This window comes from Barbus barbus (genome assembly GCF_936440315.1).
Source record: "Barbus barbus genome assembly, chromosome: 24".
NCBI classification, from domain to species: Eukaryota; Metazoa; Chordata; class Actinopteri; order Cypriniformes; family Cyprinidae; genus Barbus; species Barbus barbus.
Genome location: NC_136752.1, coordinates 24,291,678 through 24,314,009, shown reverse-complemented (window position 1 = coordinate 24,314,009; position 22,332 = coordinate 24,291,678). Strand labels below are relative to the sequence as shown.

The following is a 22,332-nucleotide window of genomic DNA, read 5'->3' as shown; positions in this document are numbered from 1 at the left end:
CAATTACAAGGCTGTGAGATCCTGGCGGTCTCCATTGTCTCTAATCCTGCTGTGCTGAAGTGCAGGGATCGTCTGAGGGCAGGGTTAAAGCCTCGCTGTGACTCACAGTCTGGCCTACATCCCGGGCCTAATGTGGCGACGTGTTTACCAGTCACAAACTGGTGGCGCTACGTAATTAGTGATGTGCCAAATCCACGCGACAGTTCTCACCTGCACCGCCTCCCAGCCCCACTGTCTGTATTTGGGGTCATGGGTGAACCTCCACATGTACATGTACGTCTCGATGACCTCTGGCCTCAGGATGAAGTACTTCTCGTTTTGCCGCGTGGCGATGGCTTCTACGCCGCCGTCAAAACGGAAGGCCTCGGGACCCAGCTTCATACCTGAAACACACATGCAGTCAAATTCATCGCTTAAATGTTCATGTCGACAAGGGATTATGGGATTACATTGTTCCTGAGATGAAGAGGAACACTATTTGGATGTGGTGGATTAGGGGCTGTGGCATAATCTGGACCTTTGATAATCTGCGGCTGCTAAAAATACCTAAGCATTATGAATAGGCCAGGGATGACTGTGTATGTGTGTGTTTAACAAGGGATTTGAGTGTGTGCGTGTGTGTGTGTTCAGGGTTAACAGCAATGGATTTAGGGAGTCTCTACATTGGCCATGTGACTATTATTGACAGAATAGTTCACTTTCGGGTGAGCGCTTTATAATTCTCACTAGGATCTGTATTATATCATACTGGCACTGAACTGTACTGAGAGTCAGCAAAACAAACAACTTGACTAGTAAAGTAACAAAATCACAGCACAGATGTGGAAAAACACATTACATTACTCCATAGGCAAAAACAGCTTATAAAGCCATAATTAAAATAGTTTAAAAATTTAAATACATTATATTGTTTTCAGATTACGATTATCCACAAAAATTCCATTCCTTTAATATTTATAGAAGTAAATACGTTTGAATTGTTGTGATAAATCACTTGTTCTCCTTATTTGGAAGTCTTTTTTGCATAAAAGCTTCTGCTAAACTAATAGATAAATAAGTAAACAGCAGAATAAATAAATTAGTCATCATTTTCATTAAAGAAATTAAAGAAATTTCATCTCATTTTCATCAGCTTGATATCTGCATCATGTTTTACCTTTAAGTGCTTTTGATTTACTTTGACAATAATGAGAATTACAAATGTAATTCTTACTCTTGTTACACAGCAATTTGCATAAAACAAAACAAACAATTAAAATCAGTAAATAATTTACAATATTGAAATACTTTACAATAATAATAAATTAAAATAAATAAATAAATGCATACATTTATAAATAAACTGAATAAATAAATAATTTATATTTATATAACTTAATCTGAATTGGAGGGCAAGGGGTGAAAAATAGAAAATAAAACGGTAGAAAAATAGGCTTTTTTTTTTTTTTTTTTTTTCAGGGAGCCTGCAATTGCACTGTAATTTTCTAATGCCAATGGCTAGTTTTCATCCGCGGTCCCTTGGAAAGTAATCATAATCACAATTAAACATAAAAACAGTAATACAGTAATACTTATACACATCATATCAGAGCCACGCCATAACCATGTCTGTGTTTACAGAGTTGAGTTGATTTTAAATAAGATTTTAGTTTCAATTTAAAAATGTCAATAGATGTGCACATCCTTATGTCTTCTGGTAGAGTGTTCCAATGAGTAATAGCTTTCACTGAGAAAGACGATAATCCAAAGGCAGAGTGACGAAATGGAACAACACAATCACTAGTGGATGATCTAGTAAATCTTACAGATACTGTAGAACGAAAGTGCACAAAATCACGAAGTAAGGAAGGGGCCAAACCATTTCAAATTTTAGAAACCATACATAAATTCGAGAAAAGTCTAAAGTTGTCAAAGCTCAGAAAATAGTATTTCTCCAAAACCCTACAATGGTGATATTGGTTAGACTTTTTGCCCAAAGTTTTTGGAGTCTGTTTGTAAAGAGATTTTAAAGGTTTAACAACGGTTTCTCCTGCTTGACCCCAACATGTCAGACAATATGACAGGTGAGAAAAAAATTCTAGCATGCATAAAAGTCTTAGCTACATCAGTAGGTAGACATTGTCTAATTTGTCTGAAGTTTATCAAACTATATTTTATAGTCCTCACCAATTTCTTTACATGTTTCTTAAAACTAAGGTTTAAATCCAGCGTCAAACCTAGATAATTAAACTCAGTGACAATTTCTATCTTCTCACCATTTATACAAATATCTGCATTGGAAGAACACGCCTTTATTTGAGAAAAAAACATCCCTTTTGATTTACCAGTGTTCAAGGTAAGACACAATTGCTCCAACCACTGTGTAATCCTTTCCATAGCAACATTTAGCTTTTCAGCAGCTAACTCTGCAGTTCTCGCGTGTGTAAAATAACAGTATCGTCAGCATACATTTGCACTTGTATCACTGCTGTGGGAGATCATTGATGTATTAACTAAATAATAAAGGGCCTAGTATTGATCCTTGAGGTACGCCCATTGTAGAGTTTAAGGTATTAGAATGAACCCCTTTAATTTTTACACATTTCTGTCTGTTTGATAAATATGAGGAGATCCATGCTAAAGCCCCAGATGAAAGTTGGAACTTAGATAATTTAGAAAGAAGAACATTGTGATTGACCGTGTCAAAGGCTTTACACAAATCTAAAAACATAGCACCAACTGTTCCACCTTTGTCAAGCTTAGATTTCATTTTGCTCTGTTAGGTGTAAAGTAGCTGTTTCCGTGGAGTGATTTACTCTGAAACCAAATTGCATACAGCGTAAACCAGCCTTAGCTGTATTAAGATAAGATGTCAGTTGTTAAAGAACTACCTTTTCTGCAACCTTTGAGACTACTGGCAATATACTGATAGGTCTATAGTTACTAACCTAACAATAATCCCCAGATTTCAAAATAGGAGAAACAATGGCTTGCTTCCAAGCAGTAGGAAAAACACTGTGTTCAAATGATAAATAAATTAAATGAGAAATAACAGGAGCTAAAGTATCTTTGTGAGTTTTGAGAAAATGTCAAACTGATGAACTGATTTTTTTATTCTAAATATGCATATATATATAGTTGGAAATGTTTAGCATTTTTGTTTCAACATTTTCAAAGAAGTTCTCCCACTCACTTGTTCGGGCGTAAGACTCGTGACACGTGCGGGCGATCTCAGCTGCCAGTTCCATCTGGTGACCCGTCTTATCATCGGGGCCTCCGTCCGCCCCTAAAGCGATCATACCACCGGCGAAGCAGGTCAGGTGACCCATCTTATGCTCCAGAAGTCCACCTTTCCATTCAGCGATATACGTCAACCCTCCATGTGACTTACGGATCAAATTCTTCTCAATTGCCTGCACACAGAACAGAGAACAAAAACAAGGGATCACTTTAAATGGTTTTAAATGTCAATTTCTTCTCTCTGTCGTTATTCATACTGTGTGGGTTAAAAGGAACTTTGCCCTTGTTTGCATTTGTTTTGTTTGCCTAACACAAAGGGAGACATTCAAAGCTTTAGAGCGATTTCATTCTCTCAAAAGCGTCATCCGAACAGTTCAAGGCCCCAAGTAAGTTAGATCATAGCAGAGATCAGGGTCACAGCTGTGTGTGCCAGTGTTGTGCATTTACAGAAGTGTTGCACACATGGGACATGAGATTCTTATCTGTCTGGAAAAAAACCCTCTGTGCATTTGAATGGAAAACTGTAGACATTCATCACCATGGTACCGAAGTAAAGTAAGGGAATATGTAAAGTGCTTGGCACTCTTTTTTTTCTTACATCACTCTCTTTGTTCTTCTATTTCATCATAAATATGGCACCAGTGTTGTGGAGAAATTAAAAGTAGTTACAGCACGAGCATAACACTTTTTTTTTTCTTCAGTATCTTGACTTGAATATAATAATGCACTGATGTAGGCAATAAGTAGCAGCACAGACACTTGTTTTGTCTAATTGTAATAGAGTAAGATGAGTAAATAATCAAACATCTTCTCCTAGAATGTACTCTCTGATTCAAGCATTCGATTCTGGATCTTGTATCACTCTGAAGAGTTTATACTGCGATCGTGACAGACTGTTCATTATCCAGTGTATTACTACTGTGCCAATGGTCTTATCAATGGATATAAAATATTGATTTGAGTTCAAATTATTTTATTAACCAAAAGAATGAAACCACAGCTACTGAATAACTACTCTCCTGCCACAGAACAGGGAAACATAAATCACTACTGTAAGGTATGTTTGTCAAAACTAAGCCTTAAAAATGGAAAAAAATGTTTGTGAATCCAGTTTGTTTAACTGAAAATGTCCAGAATCGCCTCAAATATTCTGCATAAAAAGAATTTAACTAAAAAAGTAAAATGAAAGTAAAAATATTTTTTGTAACTAAATTAAAACTGAAAATATATATTAGTAATAAATATTAGTTTATAAATAATTAAAATCTGCATAAAAGCAGAACTACAGTACCAAAACTATATAAATAATTTAAATAATATATAATGAATATTTATAAATGGTTCAAATATTTATAAAATGTAAAAAAAAAAAAAAAAAAATCACATGACATTAATGAGGATCAGTAGACTTTTTCACTAGTCTGTTTGTAGCTCAAAAAGCCAGTTGTAAAGCAGCTTCCCCAACACTTTGCAACAAAAACTTTAGTATTTAGCGTTGCTCTAACAAACTGAACTCAATCTGCTGCGATACGTCAACAGTCATTGCCGTAATGTCCTTATTTTTTTTCAATGGTGCAAATAATCAATTGTTACAGCTGAGAGGTGTGGATGAAAGGAGACGATTGAGCGGCCTATCCATGGTTAGTGAGATAAATTAGTGTAAATCAGGCTGTACAGAGAGGGAGTTAAAGGCCTGATAAAGAGTTTTCTGTAGCTGTAATGATTGCCTGGGTAAAATGGTGGACAGAACGGCCGTGCTGTAAGCCTTCTCTGAAGGTGACCGACATAATGCACTTTTCTTTTCCTGGATGATTGGCCTGGAGTCCAAAGTGTGTGTGTGTGTTCGAGTCACTCCAGGGAGACACCCAGACAGACGGCCAGGGGGACAGCATTATCTTAGGCAGGTTGAGATGGTCCTCTCTAATGAAAGTGAGGATTGAGTTCGTGGTCTGTAACAATCAGTCTGCAGCAGCTTTCCAAAACTCTCACGGACAGCTCCAGCAGAGCAACGCTGGTGGCAGCTTACACGCACACACACACGCGCGCACACACACACACACACACGCGCACACACACACACACGCACACACACACACACACACACACGCGCACACACACACAAACTTTACTTTTCGACATTTGGACACTATGAAAATGTTCAAATGTAGAACTATGAAACAGCTCACAACCTTAAAAGCCACAGAGGATCAATTTCTAGCTCAAGCTTGAACAACAGACTAAAATTTGCAAACACTTTCAATATTCGCATTGGAAAAAAATGGACACTAGAAACTTGAGGGCGAAAAACATACAAACCTACAGAACCACTTCTTTTGTTCTAGTTAATAAAATTTAGTCTGACTAGATGTTAAATTTAATTTGTGAATGATAAATAAGCTGTGAGGTTAACAATTAATTCTCTACAAATTCATTCATATTGTGAACCATATTGTGGAAATAAAAAAGAAAAAAACTAAATTTTAATTGGCAAACAGTGTACAGAATTGAAATTGAAATTTGAATTTAAGTATAAATAGACAACTATAGTATTATATACTAGCTATATAATTAAATAAATAGCATTTTTTGCATTATATTTCACGAGTTCACACTTACATATAATAATAACGGAGCAAGTTTATGCGTATTTGGCGTGCTGTCCAGGGGGAGGGCTCCGAGCTCGGTAATCATTCCCGAGCCCGGGGTACTCCCCTCGACCGGGGAGAGGGTACGAGCTCGGCATTTAGCCCGGACCCAAAGTGCTCCCCCCCCCCCCGAGTGCTCCCCCCCGTGCTGGGGTAGGACCGGCTGTGGTGAGGAGTCGGGGTGGTGGAGGGATGTCGGAATACGAGAGATAATGACGGTAAGACTGCTTGGTTATTTATAGGGATTCTCTCTCGTGCTGATTGGATAAGTGGTGTGATTGCTGATGATGAATTGGCCGTGTTAATTATCTGCGCGTGCTCCTCCCGAAATTTGTTAATAAAACATCACTTAATAAAATTACTTTGATTTTATGGTAATCTTCTAGATTGTACTACTTTACTCTTTAAAACAGCCCAACTTCAATGTGTATTCAGCAGACTTATTACATTTATTTTAGTTATCTGAAAATAATGTGTGAAAATTAAAATTAGTGATTTATTTGTGTATTAATCGTTTTGACAATACTGGACTCAGTTTAGAATAACTTTCAAACCTAAAAAAGGTATTCTACAATTCAGGAAATAAATAGGCATAATTAGTCAAAACAAATTATGTAATAATGTTTTATTGGACTAATATATGTCCTATCTTTGAATGAACTGCAATTCAGTAAATTCCACTTCCTGTCATTTCAATTCAACATCCTGCGGGATGTGGACAAATCAAATTAGAATTCACATTCATGAACTGAAAGGGACCCAATTCTCAAATTCACAATTTGACTCAACCCTGGTATCAACTGTGTTGGTACGGAATTCCTATTGGACACTGAAGTAGTCTGTATCCTCATCATTTTGCTGACACAAGTCACTTTAGCTTGCAGGTCTCCTCCAAAAACAAGGATGTCAAGGATGCTCTTGTCTAGTCAGCAGCCACCTGGCCATTTGATCAAATGGCCAGTAGAGTGTAACATTTCTCTGGCCTTTTTCTCTCTGTAACAATGGACTTTACCTGCAGGGCATCGTAGTAAAGCTTCTTTCCCTCCTCGTCAGTTTTGTCTGACATGAGCCAGGCCTTCAGCAGGTACTCGTAGAAACTATCCCCCAAGCCTCCAACCGAGACGTGATCTGCAACACAGCGAAAGCAGCAGTGTGTGTGAAAAAAAAAAACTAAGCCAGCACAATAGTCTGCTTTAAACAGAATAACACAATTTATGGAGCACACACACATTCACGCAGTACGAGCGATTTAGAGACACTCATCTCGGCGATTTTGAGCCTACAAAGTTTGGGTTACATGATCTTTAACCACTAAGATCCCATATAAGCATTCATTTGATATCTGAACTATGTGCTGTGAATGCTTTAGGAGAAATGAAATGTGTGTGTGTGTGTTTCCAGGTGGTGTGTGAATGGGTCAGTGCGTTCAGTGCTGTCCGGTCCACTGTGTGTGAGAGATGAGAATTTGTGGCTTGAGGAGCAGCACTGTTGTGTGATTGTCTGATTGATGATCAAGCTCATGAATATTTATACCTCATTAAGCACTTGTTTTTGGGATAGATACATCAAGAGAAATCAAGCATCAGTGCAGACAACCATAAAAAAAAATACACTGCCATGCTACTATTCAGAGAAAATTCACAGACAGGAAAAACAAGCATTTTGCTTTAGTTTAAAGTCTTATTTCAAATGTCAAAGGGGCTTTTATGCTACCCATTTTGTCTGTTAGCACTGAGCTAAATTTCTAAATTAGGCAAATTTTTGTTAATCTTCCTCTGGGATACTCAAATTATGCAGCTCATGGGCCAAAATGTGCATTGAATAAAATTACCTGCTAACAGCCGATCCTTGACTTTCATATGTTTTAAAGCATGCAATAACCAACAATTACAGCTACGTGTGCTATATCAGCCTTGTCTTTATATCATAAGTACTGGTCAGAGCCTTTTCATTTCCCAGAACAATGTAGTCAAAGTGAAGAAAAACAAAATCAGTCTCTTACATACAAATACATTAATAATTCAAAAACGTTGCCAGTTTGTAAATGTTTTCTTTAAATGTCTTAAACCTTCACAAATATATCGACCTAATATTCAAGAAACTTTCACCTATAATTCCCCTGTAAAATCCATAATGGCACCATCTCCTAATTGGATGCATCAGTTGTTATAAATGATTTTAAATTGATGTTTTTTATTTAATTTTAGGTTACTAAATGAAATGCTCACATTTGGACATGCTGTAAAAGGTCTGCCCCCTTGAACCAATCACGATGACAGTATTTGCATATTCTAATTCTTTGGTTCACAATTATTAAAACAAAAATAATGAATGAATAAATTCAGAAAGCTTCTGTGAATGAATATGATTATCAATTAAAAGTACATTTAAAAGTGGCAGACTGGATTTGCCCGCGGGCCAGACTTTGAGCACCTCTGCGCTACCTGATTTGATGACTTTTCCCCACTGTCGTATTAGCAGTTCACACACGTCACACAGAAACTCCACATTTCGCCCGTGTTGGTGGTAAGAGGGCTTCACTGTGCAAAGGACCTGCGAGGCTTTCTGTTGGTAAAAGCTTGACAGCAGGAAACAGGAGTTTTGCTGTCAGCTCTGGCAGTGCTTCCTGAGCAAAACCTGAAGACCAGCTGAGATTTTTACCCAACAGACACTGGGTGAAGCCTCTCTGTACAGCACTGAAGCACACAGAGCAGCCCTGAAACAGACCTCATGCTCATAGCCCCACATTTCATCCAGAGTCACAACACAGCAAGTCCTCACCAAAAGCAAAATTCAAAGTGACAAAATTACAGCCAATCAGAACATATTCAATGTTTATACACATGTATGTATAATGATTTCACTGTGGGTGAGGCTACAAGTGCAATGCGACAACACAGCAACGTGGCTTCAGAAAACAGATGGACTATTTCTGTGAGACATTTTTGTCCATGCTGGAGCTTGACAATACAAATCACTAACTACTTTTTTTCATAGGGAAAAGATCAGCTCAAATACTCTGCCTAATGGTGTATGCACAACAAAAGAAAAAGCGAATATTCGCATCGCGATACTAGCGATTGCTCGTTTTTTTGCATCACTCACGTGTATGAAAACTCTTTTATACAAACTTTTTATAAAAACTCTTTTTTTGCTCACCTCTGTTTGCTGATACAACCGGATGTTGATTGTCTGATTGTCTTGCGTGACAATGCCTCATGCAAATTTCCCACTAGAGTTCAAATTTTCAACTTGTGTGAAAGATACAACTGAGGTGAATTACATTTGCATCGCCCTCGCAAATTTGGGTTTATTCGTTTCTTTGTATTGACTTTGTATGTGCAAATAATTGAATTTGCTTTTGGTGTGCACACACCATCACACTTCCTTTTGTGTTTACAAAAGAAAAAAAAAAAGAAAATAACATGAAGGTGCATAATTCATTCATTAATTTTTTGGGTGCAATATTCTGCCATTATTTACTCCAAATTGTATTATTTATTCCAAACTTGTATGACATTTTCTTCTGTTGAACTCAAAAGAAGATATTTTGAAGATGTCTAAACTGTTTGTCAAATCAAAACACTGGACTTTTATTGTATGCACATGCACACAGACACACACACAAAAAGTATTCCAATGAAGAAAGCCATACAGGTTTGGAAAAAATTTGGTATTTTATGTAAATTAGTGAATGACATTCATTAAAAAAAAGTTACTGCAAGTGCTCCTATTATGAGATTATTTTGAAGGATGTAACCTTATAAGACCGCTTACAAGCTTTTGAAACTTCTATCAAGTCGCACAATATGAGGCTAAACTGGAAAGAGACAGTCTGCTTTGAAACGAGCATTTCTGACAATGTAAAACTAAGCTTGATGTATGACTATGAGAAAAGAATAGAAGATAAATGCGAGGAAAGGTAAAAGCAGGGTAGACTGTGGAATATATAAGATGGTTGATTCATGTTGTTGTTTCATTAAGGTCAACCCTTGAGCTACTAGCTGCTCAAACCCAAACATGACAACTGACCCATATGGAAAGCCCTTCAGGACTGTTCTGGGCTACTTGTGCGAAGCAAAAAGACTGACAGCTATTTTTAAGTGCAGCCGTACGTTATCATCACATCTTCCCTGCAGCCTGCTGCCATCTCAGATCATTTTTGTTTACGATCGTCTAAACAAACTACTTTTGTCAAAGCGGAAAAAAAAGAAAGACTTGCTCCGATGCACAAAAAAGAAAACTGGTTTTCGGATTGCTACATTCTGACAGCTCAAAAGCCTGTCTCTTTTTTCGCTCCGTTCCATCAGAATTCATGCATTTGTGTTATCCCGACTACACACACTGCAGTATCTTTGTTCTCCTCTGGCTCTTCATCATCAAGCGTCTGCGTCATCGCTGACCATGAAGTTGAGACAGAGCTGCTTCTCCATGCTAAGCAGCCAATAAATCCCTCGGAGCGAGGACTAACGCAGCAGAGCAGGCCTCACTGCTGCGGGACCAGCATAAAACATCCCAAACTACTGATGTGTAGTTTAGAGAGAGAATGAATGCAAGGGAATCTAGAGAATGAATGCATGGAAAAGAGTGTTTATTTATGCCTGTGTTGCATAATTAACCCTGAAAGCACAATGAAGACAGATATGGTGAGAAAGTCTATATTTCGACAGTTTCAGAGCTGCCAGCAGTTTAGCCTCAGTCTCACATGGCATGCCCACAGACCGTCTGCTCCAGATCACACCCAAAAATGTCAAAGGCTAGCAGTAATCGGCAACACCAAATGGAGAAGTAAAGTTTCAGTCTGCTGGCGAGCAAACTTGTTACAGGTTTTGCCAATGTTTGAGTGGTTCATGGTTTTAAAGTTTTTAAAGAAACTTAGTTGCAAGTAAACAATGTTCTGCTTTGCCCTCAGGGATTTTATGCATACAAACCATGGTCAATTTTACATTATATTTTTTATACAAAAATACAAAAAAATAAACAGTTAATATATTATATTAACTATTATATATATATATATATATATATATATATATATATATATATATATATATATATATATATATATATATATATATATATATATATATATATATATATATATACACACACATTGTGACGAGTCGGCTGCCTCCCCCCTGTCCATCATCACCACCCCGTCCCGTATTCGCCGCCCTTCACCAGGCTCCCGATGGGAGTGGGTGTGTGAGAGAGGAGGGGCGCTGAAACAGCTAGGGCTGGCGGTGTGTGATGAGGCGCACCTGATGTGAATAGAGCCTCATCACTGCCGCTGTTTAAACGCTGAGCGCGCCTCTCCTCGGGAGACCGGTCTCTTCCCCGTGCATGCACGCTGGTGTCCTCGTGGGTCCAGGAACGGTGCGTCGAGGAGGACTGCCGCACCCGTGAGACGGCTGACGGGCCAGGATGCCGGGCCGTCGAATCCCCCAGAAGCGCCGGGAACTCAGGAGATGGACGTCGCCGCGCAAGAGGGGAGCGCGTGCGGCCACCTCTGCACAGCGAGGACACCAGGTTCCCCATTCCTTTGGACACTTTATTTTCCCTGGACACTTTATTTTTCCCCTTTATTTGTTTAATAAAAACCTCTCCGAGGCTTGACGCCACACCCACTGTGTCTATCGTTTGCTCCTCCCGCCACAACATATATACACACACATATATACACACACACACATATATACACATATATATTTATATATATATATATATATACATATATACACACACACACATATACACATACATACATACATATATATATACACACACACACACACACACACAAATTAAAAAAAGAATAGTAATAATTATATTATATTATATAAAAGTTTTATATTTATTGACTGTCGATATTCAAAACTCCAGCTCCCAGCTACATATAAATAAATATTTAAAAAACCATATATCACCTTTTAATTTTTTTGATGAATCCTTTAATTTAGAGGCCCTATGTGTCCTGATGGTCTCTGCTAGAGTGTTACAGACTCAACAATGAGCCAACATGTGTGTGTGTGTGTGTGTGTGTCTCAGGGTGCCTCCCTGCTGAATTCAACACCACAAACTTATAAATACATAAATCAGCACCAAATACATGCATCACGTCCTAAAGTTTAGCTCTGTCAGTCCACTACAAATATTCTCTTGAATCTGCCTTTGAGTGTCACCACAAGAGTGTTTTGTGTACAAAACAGCACTCTATCTCTAAGAGAAACACTTGTAAATCAATTCCACTCAAAGAAAGCATTTTGCTGGACAACTTATGGATAAAGATTTTAATCATGACATTTATGGGAAAACGTCTTTAGAATATTACGTTTCTGTGTATTCTTCTGAAGTTCTTCAGTATGTGTGTGTGTGTTTGTGGACTTACGCTGGCCCCACTGTCCACTGTTAGGGTTCAGGTAATTCGGGTACAACCCTTGAGGTTTGTCCAGTCGATTCAGCACCTTTCTGATGTTCATTACCTGCAACAGCAGAGCACGTATCTCTTCTATCATCACGTCAAATTATTAAACCATAGCTAAGCTCATCCAATACAGTACGCCAAAATGCAGTAAACAGCCTCTCTGATGCGACCGATGTCTTGCTACAAGGGACAGGATTCATAAATCTACAGACTAGGTCACTTTCACAGTTTGTACAGCCTCATTCAGAGCTTGTAATAGTGTCATTTGTCTGTGTCTATATTGCAGGTCAGGCCAGCCGATTCATTCGGAGAGAATCAGATCTGAGAATTGCAGAGCATCAATATAACGGTTACGAGCAGAGGTCATCCTGGGTCACTGTTGGTCAGCTCCTCTAACAGTTCATGACCGCCACTCCAAGTTCACTTTTATTTCAGTGTGGTGTTTAATGCACTACAGAGGCGTAACGCCTGAACTGCTGCTCACCTTCTCAGCAAAAACTGGTCTACCGGAAAGCTCGCTGAGATGCATGAACTCCAAATGCAGCGTCCCGTATTCAGCGAGAATACTGCTTCCTCCTGATGCCCATGGCCAGTTTCTGCCGATCCCACTGCATGGGGAAAAGGAAAGAAGAGAGAGATTGAGTTTACTTTAGTAACTCTGCAATCATGAGCTGTGTGTATAAACATTTTGTGTTGCTCTCAAAACTTTCAACCAGTCACAATTGGTCATTTTAAACTAGCATCTCATGTAATTCGACATATTTCAGAATGAAACAGAATATTCAGAGAGATGTAAGGCAGGACTTTATTTTAACAATCAGACGTGGTTGGATTCAAGGCTTTGATATTACTGGTGATTATCTATCTATCTATCTATCTATCTATCTATCTATCTATCTGCACACATACTCACATACACATATTTACACATACATATAAACTAGTGCTGTCAATCGATTAAAAAAATGTAATCGCGTTAATCACAGTGCTGGACTGTGATTAATCACGATTAATCGCAAATATAAAATACTAGGATTTACCTGTAAATGTATTGAAATAAAGGAATGCATGACAAACTAGTTTAAGGAAACATAACCTTTCACATCTCCACAAAGTATGAGACATAATCCTTATTATTCTTTTGTTTTAATTCAGCCATTATCAGCCTTTATACTGCCAATAAAACGTTTACTAAGCTACATCGCTTCAATCCAAGTACACATTTACCCAACTATTATCAAAAGTATTTCTAAATAAATACAACAAAACATTTTCTTGTGACCTTACATGAAGTATTATGATAAAATGCATTATGAAGAAGAATTGGACCTGTTCTGCAGGTGCATTAGAGCTAACATTAGCATCATGCTACATAAGACAATTTATGAGATTAATAGTAAACGTTTACTCAGAACTCACTTAAAACCACCATCGAGTGTTTGTAATAACTTTCTTTTGCGATCACATGTGCATACTTTGGGCAGCAGCGGTATATTATAAAAGTAGCCTAAAAAAACGCAAACCACGGCTCTGTAATTTTTTGCCCCGCGACTGTACTTTCAAAATAGCCCAATTGTGCGGGGAAAAATGGCAACACTGGTTCGCTGTACCTTTATCACATATGAGTATGCATATCTCTTGCGCACTGTCACTGTCACTCTCTCTCTCTCTCGGACACTCGCTCTCTCTCTCCGCGTTCGCTTCACTTTTGTCTAGCCCGGCGCCTTATAATCACACAATCCCTGTGTCCCAATGTGCATACTATACACCCTATCTGCCCTAAATAGTATTGAAAATTACTAATATCACATAGAATTTAGGATGGATAGTGTGTAAATTGGGACGCAGGCAACCTTATCAAACGATTAATTTGCGTGAAAAAATATTAATGCATTCAAATTTTTAGATTAATCGCATGCGTTAACGCGTTAACATTGACAGCCCTAATATAAACATATACATATATACACGCATATATACATATATATATATACACATACACACAAAAGTGTATACACAGGTTCAAGAATTAATTATTTTTCGAAGTTCTTTTCAGTACTCAAACATCATTAATAACACATCTAACATGGTTGCCAAGTTGATTTCATGGCCTTATTTTACAGAGCGGCCGTGTTTTCCTCCTGTGATTACAGTCGCCTTTATTGACTTTCACTGGCACGGTTCCAAGTAAAAGGTGACAACTTAACTCTGGCCTGGAAATGGAAGCCACCAGTAAGCCACGTTTCCTGACCAGCTGTTACTACTTCGACAGCCTCTGTGTCTGCACCAATTACGAAGATAAATTACTGCTGAGAAATGACACGTAATCACAGCTTTAAAAGAACGACATTCTCCACTTTATTTTTAAAGCCTAATTCTACAAAACAGAGTGTGTAAGATATTTATGTCATTAAGACAGTAAATTACACACAATAGCTCTGGCTAGAAGGAACTGAGTACTGCTAAAGTGGTTTAATTTGGAGGCGTTTTATGTGAATGTTTTTCTATGTGTGATGCAACTGGATGGCAAAGAAGTCCATGCACGTCTGTATAATTAATGAACAATTGATACGAGGATATTTTCTAGCCTCTGGTAGTGAACTCTTAATAACAAAAAATGAGGTAAAGGCCTCATATTTCAGGCCACAGCAGGAAATGCGTGCAAACACCTCTGGAGTGTTGCTACCAATGTCATCATTTTTTACACGGTGCTGATCTGCCTCTGGCACTACAGACCTCTGCACATTACACACGCTGCAGGGCTCTACAGCGCAAGTCTTTGTGTGTGCAAGTGTGAAAATGCATTCAGTGACATCTGACACCTGACCAAATCTTGCTAACATATAATACTAATAGAATATAAACACCTTACATTCTAATTACACAGCGAATGGCTGCTTTTCAAAGTCAACAAAGTGCCCAAATGCAATGGTTTAGGGATATCCACTATTTCCTTTGTCTACACTTTAGCTGGACTTTAATTACACCATATAGACTTCAATAATGTGACCGTTCAATAATATAATTCTAAAAAGTATTACATGCATAACACTTAACAGACCAATCATTAAAACATGTTAAGAAAAATGTGATTAATAGCTATTTGTGAACCAGTGACTTGTTATGCAATATACAATGTTTTGTTAAAGAGGAAACAATGGTGTAGAAACAAGTGCAAATAAATAAAATTAAATACATTAAATAATTAAATAAATATTAAATAAATAACGTCTTGAAGTAGAAAGACAGAAACTGTATTTTCTTGTAAAATGTACTCCCAATAGTCTTTTTTTTTTACAGTCTAAAAGAGAGGTTGTTATAAAAGTTAAATATATTTCTCTACAACTGTTCCTCACTCAGATCTGAAAAAAGTTCATTCTTGAAAGTGTCTGTATGTACTCTATCCCACATTAATCTTATGTTTCTGAATTGCTGAGTTTTAGCGTTTACTTGTGCATATGTTGTATTGCCACACATTATTATTGCAGTCTCAAAAGTAAAAAAAAAGAAAAAAGAAATCCGACTGAGCCCCTAAGGGCACGAGCGCTCCCAAGCAAATGTTAGTGTAGAGCCCTGAGCTGTGCCAAACCAATTTGTTTTTCATTACACAGATGATTAAAGCATGTAACACAAATTTAGGAAAACGAAGGGAAAAGAGATGCCAGGCAAACAACAAAAAGAACATAAAGGCTCTTTCCTAAGATTCACACATACAGAATTAGCTGTTCTCTCATGATATTTCATATGTAGCTATGGTAATAGACAATTCCTTTTTATAATATTCAATGGCCAAAGTTTCCATTACAGTTCCATGCTACAGAAAATTACATAAGAATAGTGATATATTACTGAATATGGAGTTTAAATGTGATTTCATGTAAATACTTCAGGCTTAAGTCATTCTTGTCTACTATTCACCATGTCCATTTTTTTTTTTAATTTTTTTAGGAGAAGTCAAAAGTCATTGAGTATTGGTTTGAGTGCTCTGTCAGAAACAGCATTGCTGGACCTTAAACTGTTTTTACACCTTTCAAAAAAAATCACTTTGGATAAAAGCGCCTGCTAAACACAAATGTAAATGTAAATTTTGCATCAAAGGGGACATCGGATGCAAAATGCATGGTGTTTGCATATAAATGTGACTTTGCAGTGTGTGTACACAACCACCCAATCCCAAAAATAAACCACCGAATACACCTAAATTCATTTACAGTATATCTATGCAAATCATTTTACTTCAGACTGCTTTCTGAACAAGGGACAATTCAAGGCAGGTTTTGCTAAAAAATTAAATCTCAAGGATGGTTCAGTACCCACTGTTTGCAATCCAGCTGCACCTCCAGAAGAAGAAGTGTCACGCTTTCAATTTTTTACGATTATTTGCAAATCGCCTTTCCTCTTTCACGGAAGAGAGGGGCGGGGTAAGCAGAGCTGATTAGCATTTAAAGAGACATGCACCGAAACGGCTCACTGTGAACAGAGCTGTTTTTGACAAGGTAAAAAGGGTGTTGTTTTACACAACCACTGAGGAATTTTAACCAAAGTGTGCTACAGACATTTCATAAAGACCCTAAAAAAATCATAACTTGACGAAAATGGGCATCCGATGTCCCCTTTAAAGTAAGCAAATGTCCATGCATTTCATTTGTTTAGATATTCAGACTTTCAAAAGAGGCGGACAGAAAATCTGGTGACGGTTGATGTAAAAAATAGCAAATTTTATCAATTTGTCATCACACACACTTTTATATGAGAACATAATTACTGTTATATATAAAATTGCTTAGTTAAAGTTTAATATTAAGTAAATATCTGCTGCATGCCTAAATTAATTTCCTAAAATAATCCGTGTTTATGGATGGATACTCATTTTTTTCATTCCTAAATGAATAAATTTTTTAGCAAACTGATTAATAATAAATAGTTGAATCATAAAACATCCCTTTTTTAGGATACTGTGTAGAAAAGTTTCTAAAAAAATATATAAATAAATTATATTACATATAAAAACACACTTTATTTATTATTATTATTATTATTATTTTGTAGTGTTAGGATGGCTCAATCCTAAAAGTTACTTCTTTCTCAGCTGTGTTTCTATGTAGACCTATGTCCCTCACAGTAGGACACTTAATAATGAGCAGTAAGGGATACATAAATTATCTGCCAGAGCTTTGAGAAAATACCATTAGCCTGAATAATTAACTAGTGCTGGAGTGAAATACGAACTCCACCAAATAAACCGAACCTCATGTATCCTCAGGCTGCTACAGAACTTAGCCTTTATGTTTGACATCAGACCAGAGTCTCACAATGACATTCTCTCCATCTCTCGTCCACAACCTTACATTTCATTTATGTAGGCCAGAAGCCACATGCTGTAAGCATGCTATATATTACAAAGATCTATAAAGCTGTCGTACCCCACAAAACTGATATTGATCCAACAGAATGAAATGTGTGCTTATTTAACTTTCATTAACGTCTGCAGACAATAAAAGCTGCAGAGTCATAACAGTAACAGTTATGACTGCTCCAGCAATAAGCAACAGCAAAATGCCTCTGAAATTAGGCTAATCGCATCACACATATTCCTAACAGCCTAAGTCTTCTGAATTGATTACCCAGCTAGAGTTTAAGCACCCGGAGCACGGTGGCGACTCGGCTTTTTGTCATAATAAAACGGAGATTAGCAAAAAAAACCTTTTATACCATTCTTTACTCCATGACATCTGCTTAATGTAAAGCTCAGTTAAACTGCAGAACAATTTTCTGTCATTTTGTTCGATTTTATTTAATCTAGGGCGAGAGGAGAGTCCTAAAAATGGATCAAACGGAGCTGTGGCTCTCAGAGGAGGGAGAAGGAAGAGTAATGTCTCATTATTATCTGACCTCTCGCCTTCTGGTTTTTTTTTTTTTTTTTGGCACGACCAGAAGAAACGTCCTCGTCAATCCCCATCAAAAGCATCCATCAGGCATAAATAAGCCTGTTATGTAACCCCTACGCATGCCCGTAATAGATGAGTAACTGAAATAAATGTGAACAATTGTAAAATACCATTTAGAGGACATCAATTATCTAGAGAGGAAAATGATGGCAGAACAGCACACAGCATGTGGCCTATTCAAAGCGGCGTTATGAAGTTTACGCTCCCAACCAACACTGAACATCTCAGCGAGGTGCAGCCGTCATGCAGTTACTGTCTTGCCTTTTTATAAAACTAATACATTATGTGAAAGGCACATTTACCCACCTCAATAGAAAATTAGTGTTGATTCACACTCCATAACTTTCTTGAGTGTTTCTTATTCAAGTGTGCATGCTTATGCCATTGGTGTGACTAACTGCGCCATGTATAAATACACATGTGATGTCATTGAGGGAACTAGATTTTTATTTTGTTGCTATGTGGTTGCTAGGTGTTCTGGGTGATTGATTACCCGTCTACATTGAAAGAACCCACATCATGCGCTGGGTGAAAATTGCACATCTGAAAGCGAATACCACCCTATTAAAAACCTGTAATAGACTCTTTGCTTTATTCTCTTCACAATATCTCTCAAATAAACCTGTGGATTCTGGATAACGGAAAAATTGCTCTCAACAGGTGATTTGAAGTCCGACAGCGATTGCCTTGAAATGTATTGTTCAAGGAGGTGAATACAAGTGCCTCATTGATGGATGTATCGGTGAGTCTTTAAACAAGATGAATTAAGAGATGAAGCTTCTCAGAGTGTTTTATTGTGCTGACTAACAATATGCATGATAAACAAATATATTAAACTCACTATTGGCCTCAATAATCAATAATGCTAACCAGCTTTATATTACAAACTGTCTTTGTAAAGAAATCACAATGATACTAATAATATTTATAAATAACTTTTAAGGGGTCATCGGATGCAAAATTCACCTTACATGTTGTTTGAACATAAATGTTTGTTGGAAGTGTGTGTACACATCCATCCTATAATGATAAAATTCCACCCAGTGATTATTTTTAATCCCCATTTTAAAATCCCCTCTCTCACATCAGGATGTTCTGAGATTCCTGTCAGAATGACGTAGTTCTGCGCAGGCCTCTCCCACGATAGTTGATTGACAAGGCCATCTTACCTTAGACCTGCCCTAAGTGAGCCGTCATCCGTCTTACATTGTGTCCACTCCGGTGCAGGGGAATACAAGATGCCTCCGATTAAGCGACTGAGGCGTTTTGTTGTTGGATGTCATAATGAACATAGCAGTCATTATTTACTTCTGACATCTGAGCCGCTGAAGACGCAGAGGATTAACGTTACTTTAATTTTTGAAAGGAATGAGATGCTCCCCGATCTGCCTAAATGCGTTGATTCGCGCGAACATAATTCACAATCCAGCATGATCTACAGAAGAAATGAGCATAAGGCTTTTTTTTAATGAATCTTTGCAAAATCCCCACCCTAATATGTGCTAGTTAGCAAGTTTCACAGCTGAAGTTTACAGTCTGCTCATCACCCCACGGAAGAGAGGTGTGGGTTCAGCAGAGTTCATTAGCATTTAAAGCAACATGGACTAGAATGGCTTGCTGAAACCCGAGCTGATTTTGACAGGTTAAAAAGGGTGTTTTTTAAACTACCAATGAGAAATTTGAACCAAAATATGTTTTAGACTTTTCATTAAGACCCTAAAGAATCATATCATGGAAAATGGGCATCCGGTGACACCCTTAAAAATGAATCATTTCCAATTATTGGCATCTAGGGGAAGAATTCATGAAGATCTAAAAGGGATAATTCACCCACAAATGAAAATTCTGTCATTAATTACTCACCCTCATGTTGTTCCAAACCGGTAAGGCCTTCGTTAGTCCTCAGAACACAAATTAAGATATATCAAGAGCTTTCTGACCCCCCATACACATCAAGCGTACTACCACAATCAAGGTCCAGAAAGGTACCAAGAACATCGACAAAATAGCCCATGTGACATCAGTGGTTCAACTGTAATTTTATGAAAGTATGAGAATATTTTGAGCGCAAATAAAAAACAAAAATGCGAAAATAAGGTCTTACAGGATTTGAACGAAATGAGGGTAATTAATGACAGAATTTAAATTTTTGGGTGAACTAAACTTAAGAAAAACTAATAAAATTTATGAGGACAATTAATTAAAAAAATAAAAAAGGTTTGAATAAAAAGTAAAAAAAATATATTTTTTTACATTATTATTTTTTAGAAAATATAATAATAATAATAAAATAAAATGTGTCCAACGTCAATGCAGACTAATACGCTTCTTATTTTTATTTTATGGATAAAACGGCAACTCAAATTATCTTTTGTGTTACTGCAAACTGAAGTCACACTGTTTCGACAAAAAATGAGGGTGAATGTACACACAAACAGTAGAGAGAATAAATATTTAAATAATAAAAAAGTGAAAAATGTGTCAGATAACAACTTAAAACTAAATTACAATTCTGGCAAGCAAAAGTCAACACTACTGGTCTAAATGGGCAAATAGAAAAAAAAAAAAAAAACCTTGCCATTGGTAGTTTCCCAATTTTAACTCCCTATATTTGTGAGCACCCATTAATACTCACAATAACTGTTGCTCATACCTCAGGGCACAGCCTTATTGTTATAATGAACTTTCATGTACATTTTTGTCCCAATTTTTCCCATTCCACCTCTTTGACATGAGTACAGTACAGTATATTGGTTATGTTCAAAAATGGGTATATCTAGAATTAGATGCTTGGAAGTTAAAAGCACGGACTTAACCGCCTTCTATTGAAAGACTTTGCTCTTCTCTTGACCATGCAGCACGCAGGACTCTTCAGTTTATTTGTAGCAAAGGAGGTTAAACAGAATTAAAGTGATGTCAGACAGGTAGCATGGTAAATTTGATTTGGGAATCCTTTATCTACTTTTCAAGCTTTCATAAAAAAATAGGATGGAGTGCAGAAGAGAGATAAGCTGCGGAAAAATGACCATGAAACATATTTCACTGAGCAACTCTCAAACTCTTCAGCAACAGGGGTCAACAGTCACACGTACACATGACTAGATGGGCTGACGACAGACAGGGTAAAAGAAGAGGATGTGTCCAACTTCTCTTCATACCACCGAGTGTCTGTATGAAGTCACTTAAAGATGGAAAAAAAGAGTAAAAATAGAGATAAGGCTTCAGGCTGCTTGACTTTCACCAAGGGGAACGTGGGAAAAAAAAAAATTTAATGAAGGACTTATGTTCATGCATGAAGGGAAACTTTCCCCTCTTGAATAGTTAACAAGGAGCAAATGTGGAATTTGCAGGAATTCAGAGCCGCTGAAGGAAGCGTAAGAGGGCAGGTACTGGATGATGGCTTGAGCGTTTGACACACTTCAGGAGTTTAAAGAGCTCCATGTCCTTGTTGTAGGGAAGATCTAATGCAACATACGCCATCAAATTGTCCAATTCTAGGAGTCTTGGTGAGGGATTAATGAAAATCTTCTTAAGAAAAAAAGTAATGAAATTTATTAGGACAAATTGTTAAAAAAAGGGTTGTAAAAAAATTAATCTTAAAAAAAAAAAGGATGGATGTCTCTGAGATATATATATATATATATATATATATATATATATATATATATATATTTTTTTTTTTTTGGTCCAAAGTCTTTTTTGTAAGTCAATGGAGTCCTATACAAATTATATTGGGTTATACAAATTATATCCATATTTTCATTGTATGGATAAAACAGATTTTCAAATGATCTTTTGTGTTATTGCAAATGGAAGTCACATGGGTTTAGAAAAACATGAGGGTGACTTTTTTTTTTGAAAGAAAGAAAGAACGAAACAAACAAACAAACATTCTTTTTCCAGGAACATTCTTTTCAAGAAAACAATGTTCTTGATTTTTTTTTCTTAAGTTAGAAAAGAAGAAAATAGTACTTAAGGAAATTGTTATCATTAAAAATGTTTCGTGAAAGCAGCTCCTAGAAATTTCAATCTATTTCAAATACATTCAGCCAGACCATCAAGTAAAAAGAGATAGAAAGTGGTGCTTCGACATGAA

General features: G+C 37.1%; 1 protein-coding gene across 1 annotated transcript in view; it reads right to left on the bottom strand.

Annotated features, from left to right (window-relative positions):
* Nucleotides 1-22,332, bottom strand: part of LOC306843987 (mannosyl-oligosaccharide 1,2-alpha-mannosidase IA-like) — a 116,025-nt gene that overhangs the window by 8,653 nt on the left and 85,040 nt on the right. The window contains exons 6-10 of the mRNA XM_079375769.1: nucleotides 12,773-12,896; nucleotides 12,253-12,346; nucleotides 6,877-6,992; nucleotides 3,173-3,392; nucleotides 211-383 (exon numbers count right to left, since the gene is read on the bottom strand). Coding sequence (XP_079231895.1) covers nucleotides 211-383; nucleotides 3,173-3,392; nucleotides 6,877-6,992; nucleotides 12,253-12,346; nucleotides 12,773-12,896 — 727 coding nt within the window. The remainder of the gene's footprint in view (nucleotides 1-210; nucleotides 384-3,172; nucleotides 3,393-6,876; nucleotides 6,993-12,252; nucleotides 12,347-12,772; nucleotides 12,897-22,332) is intronic.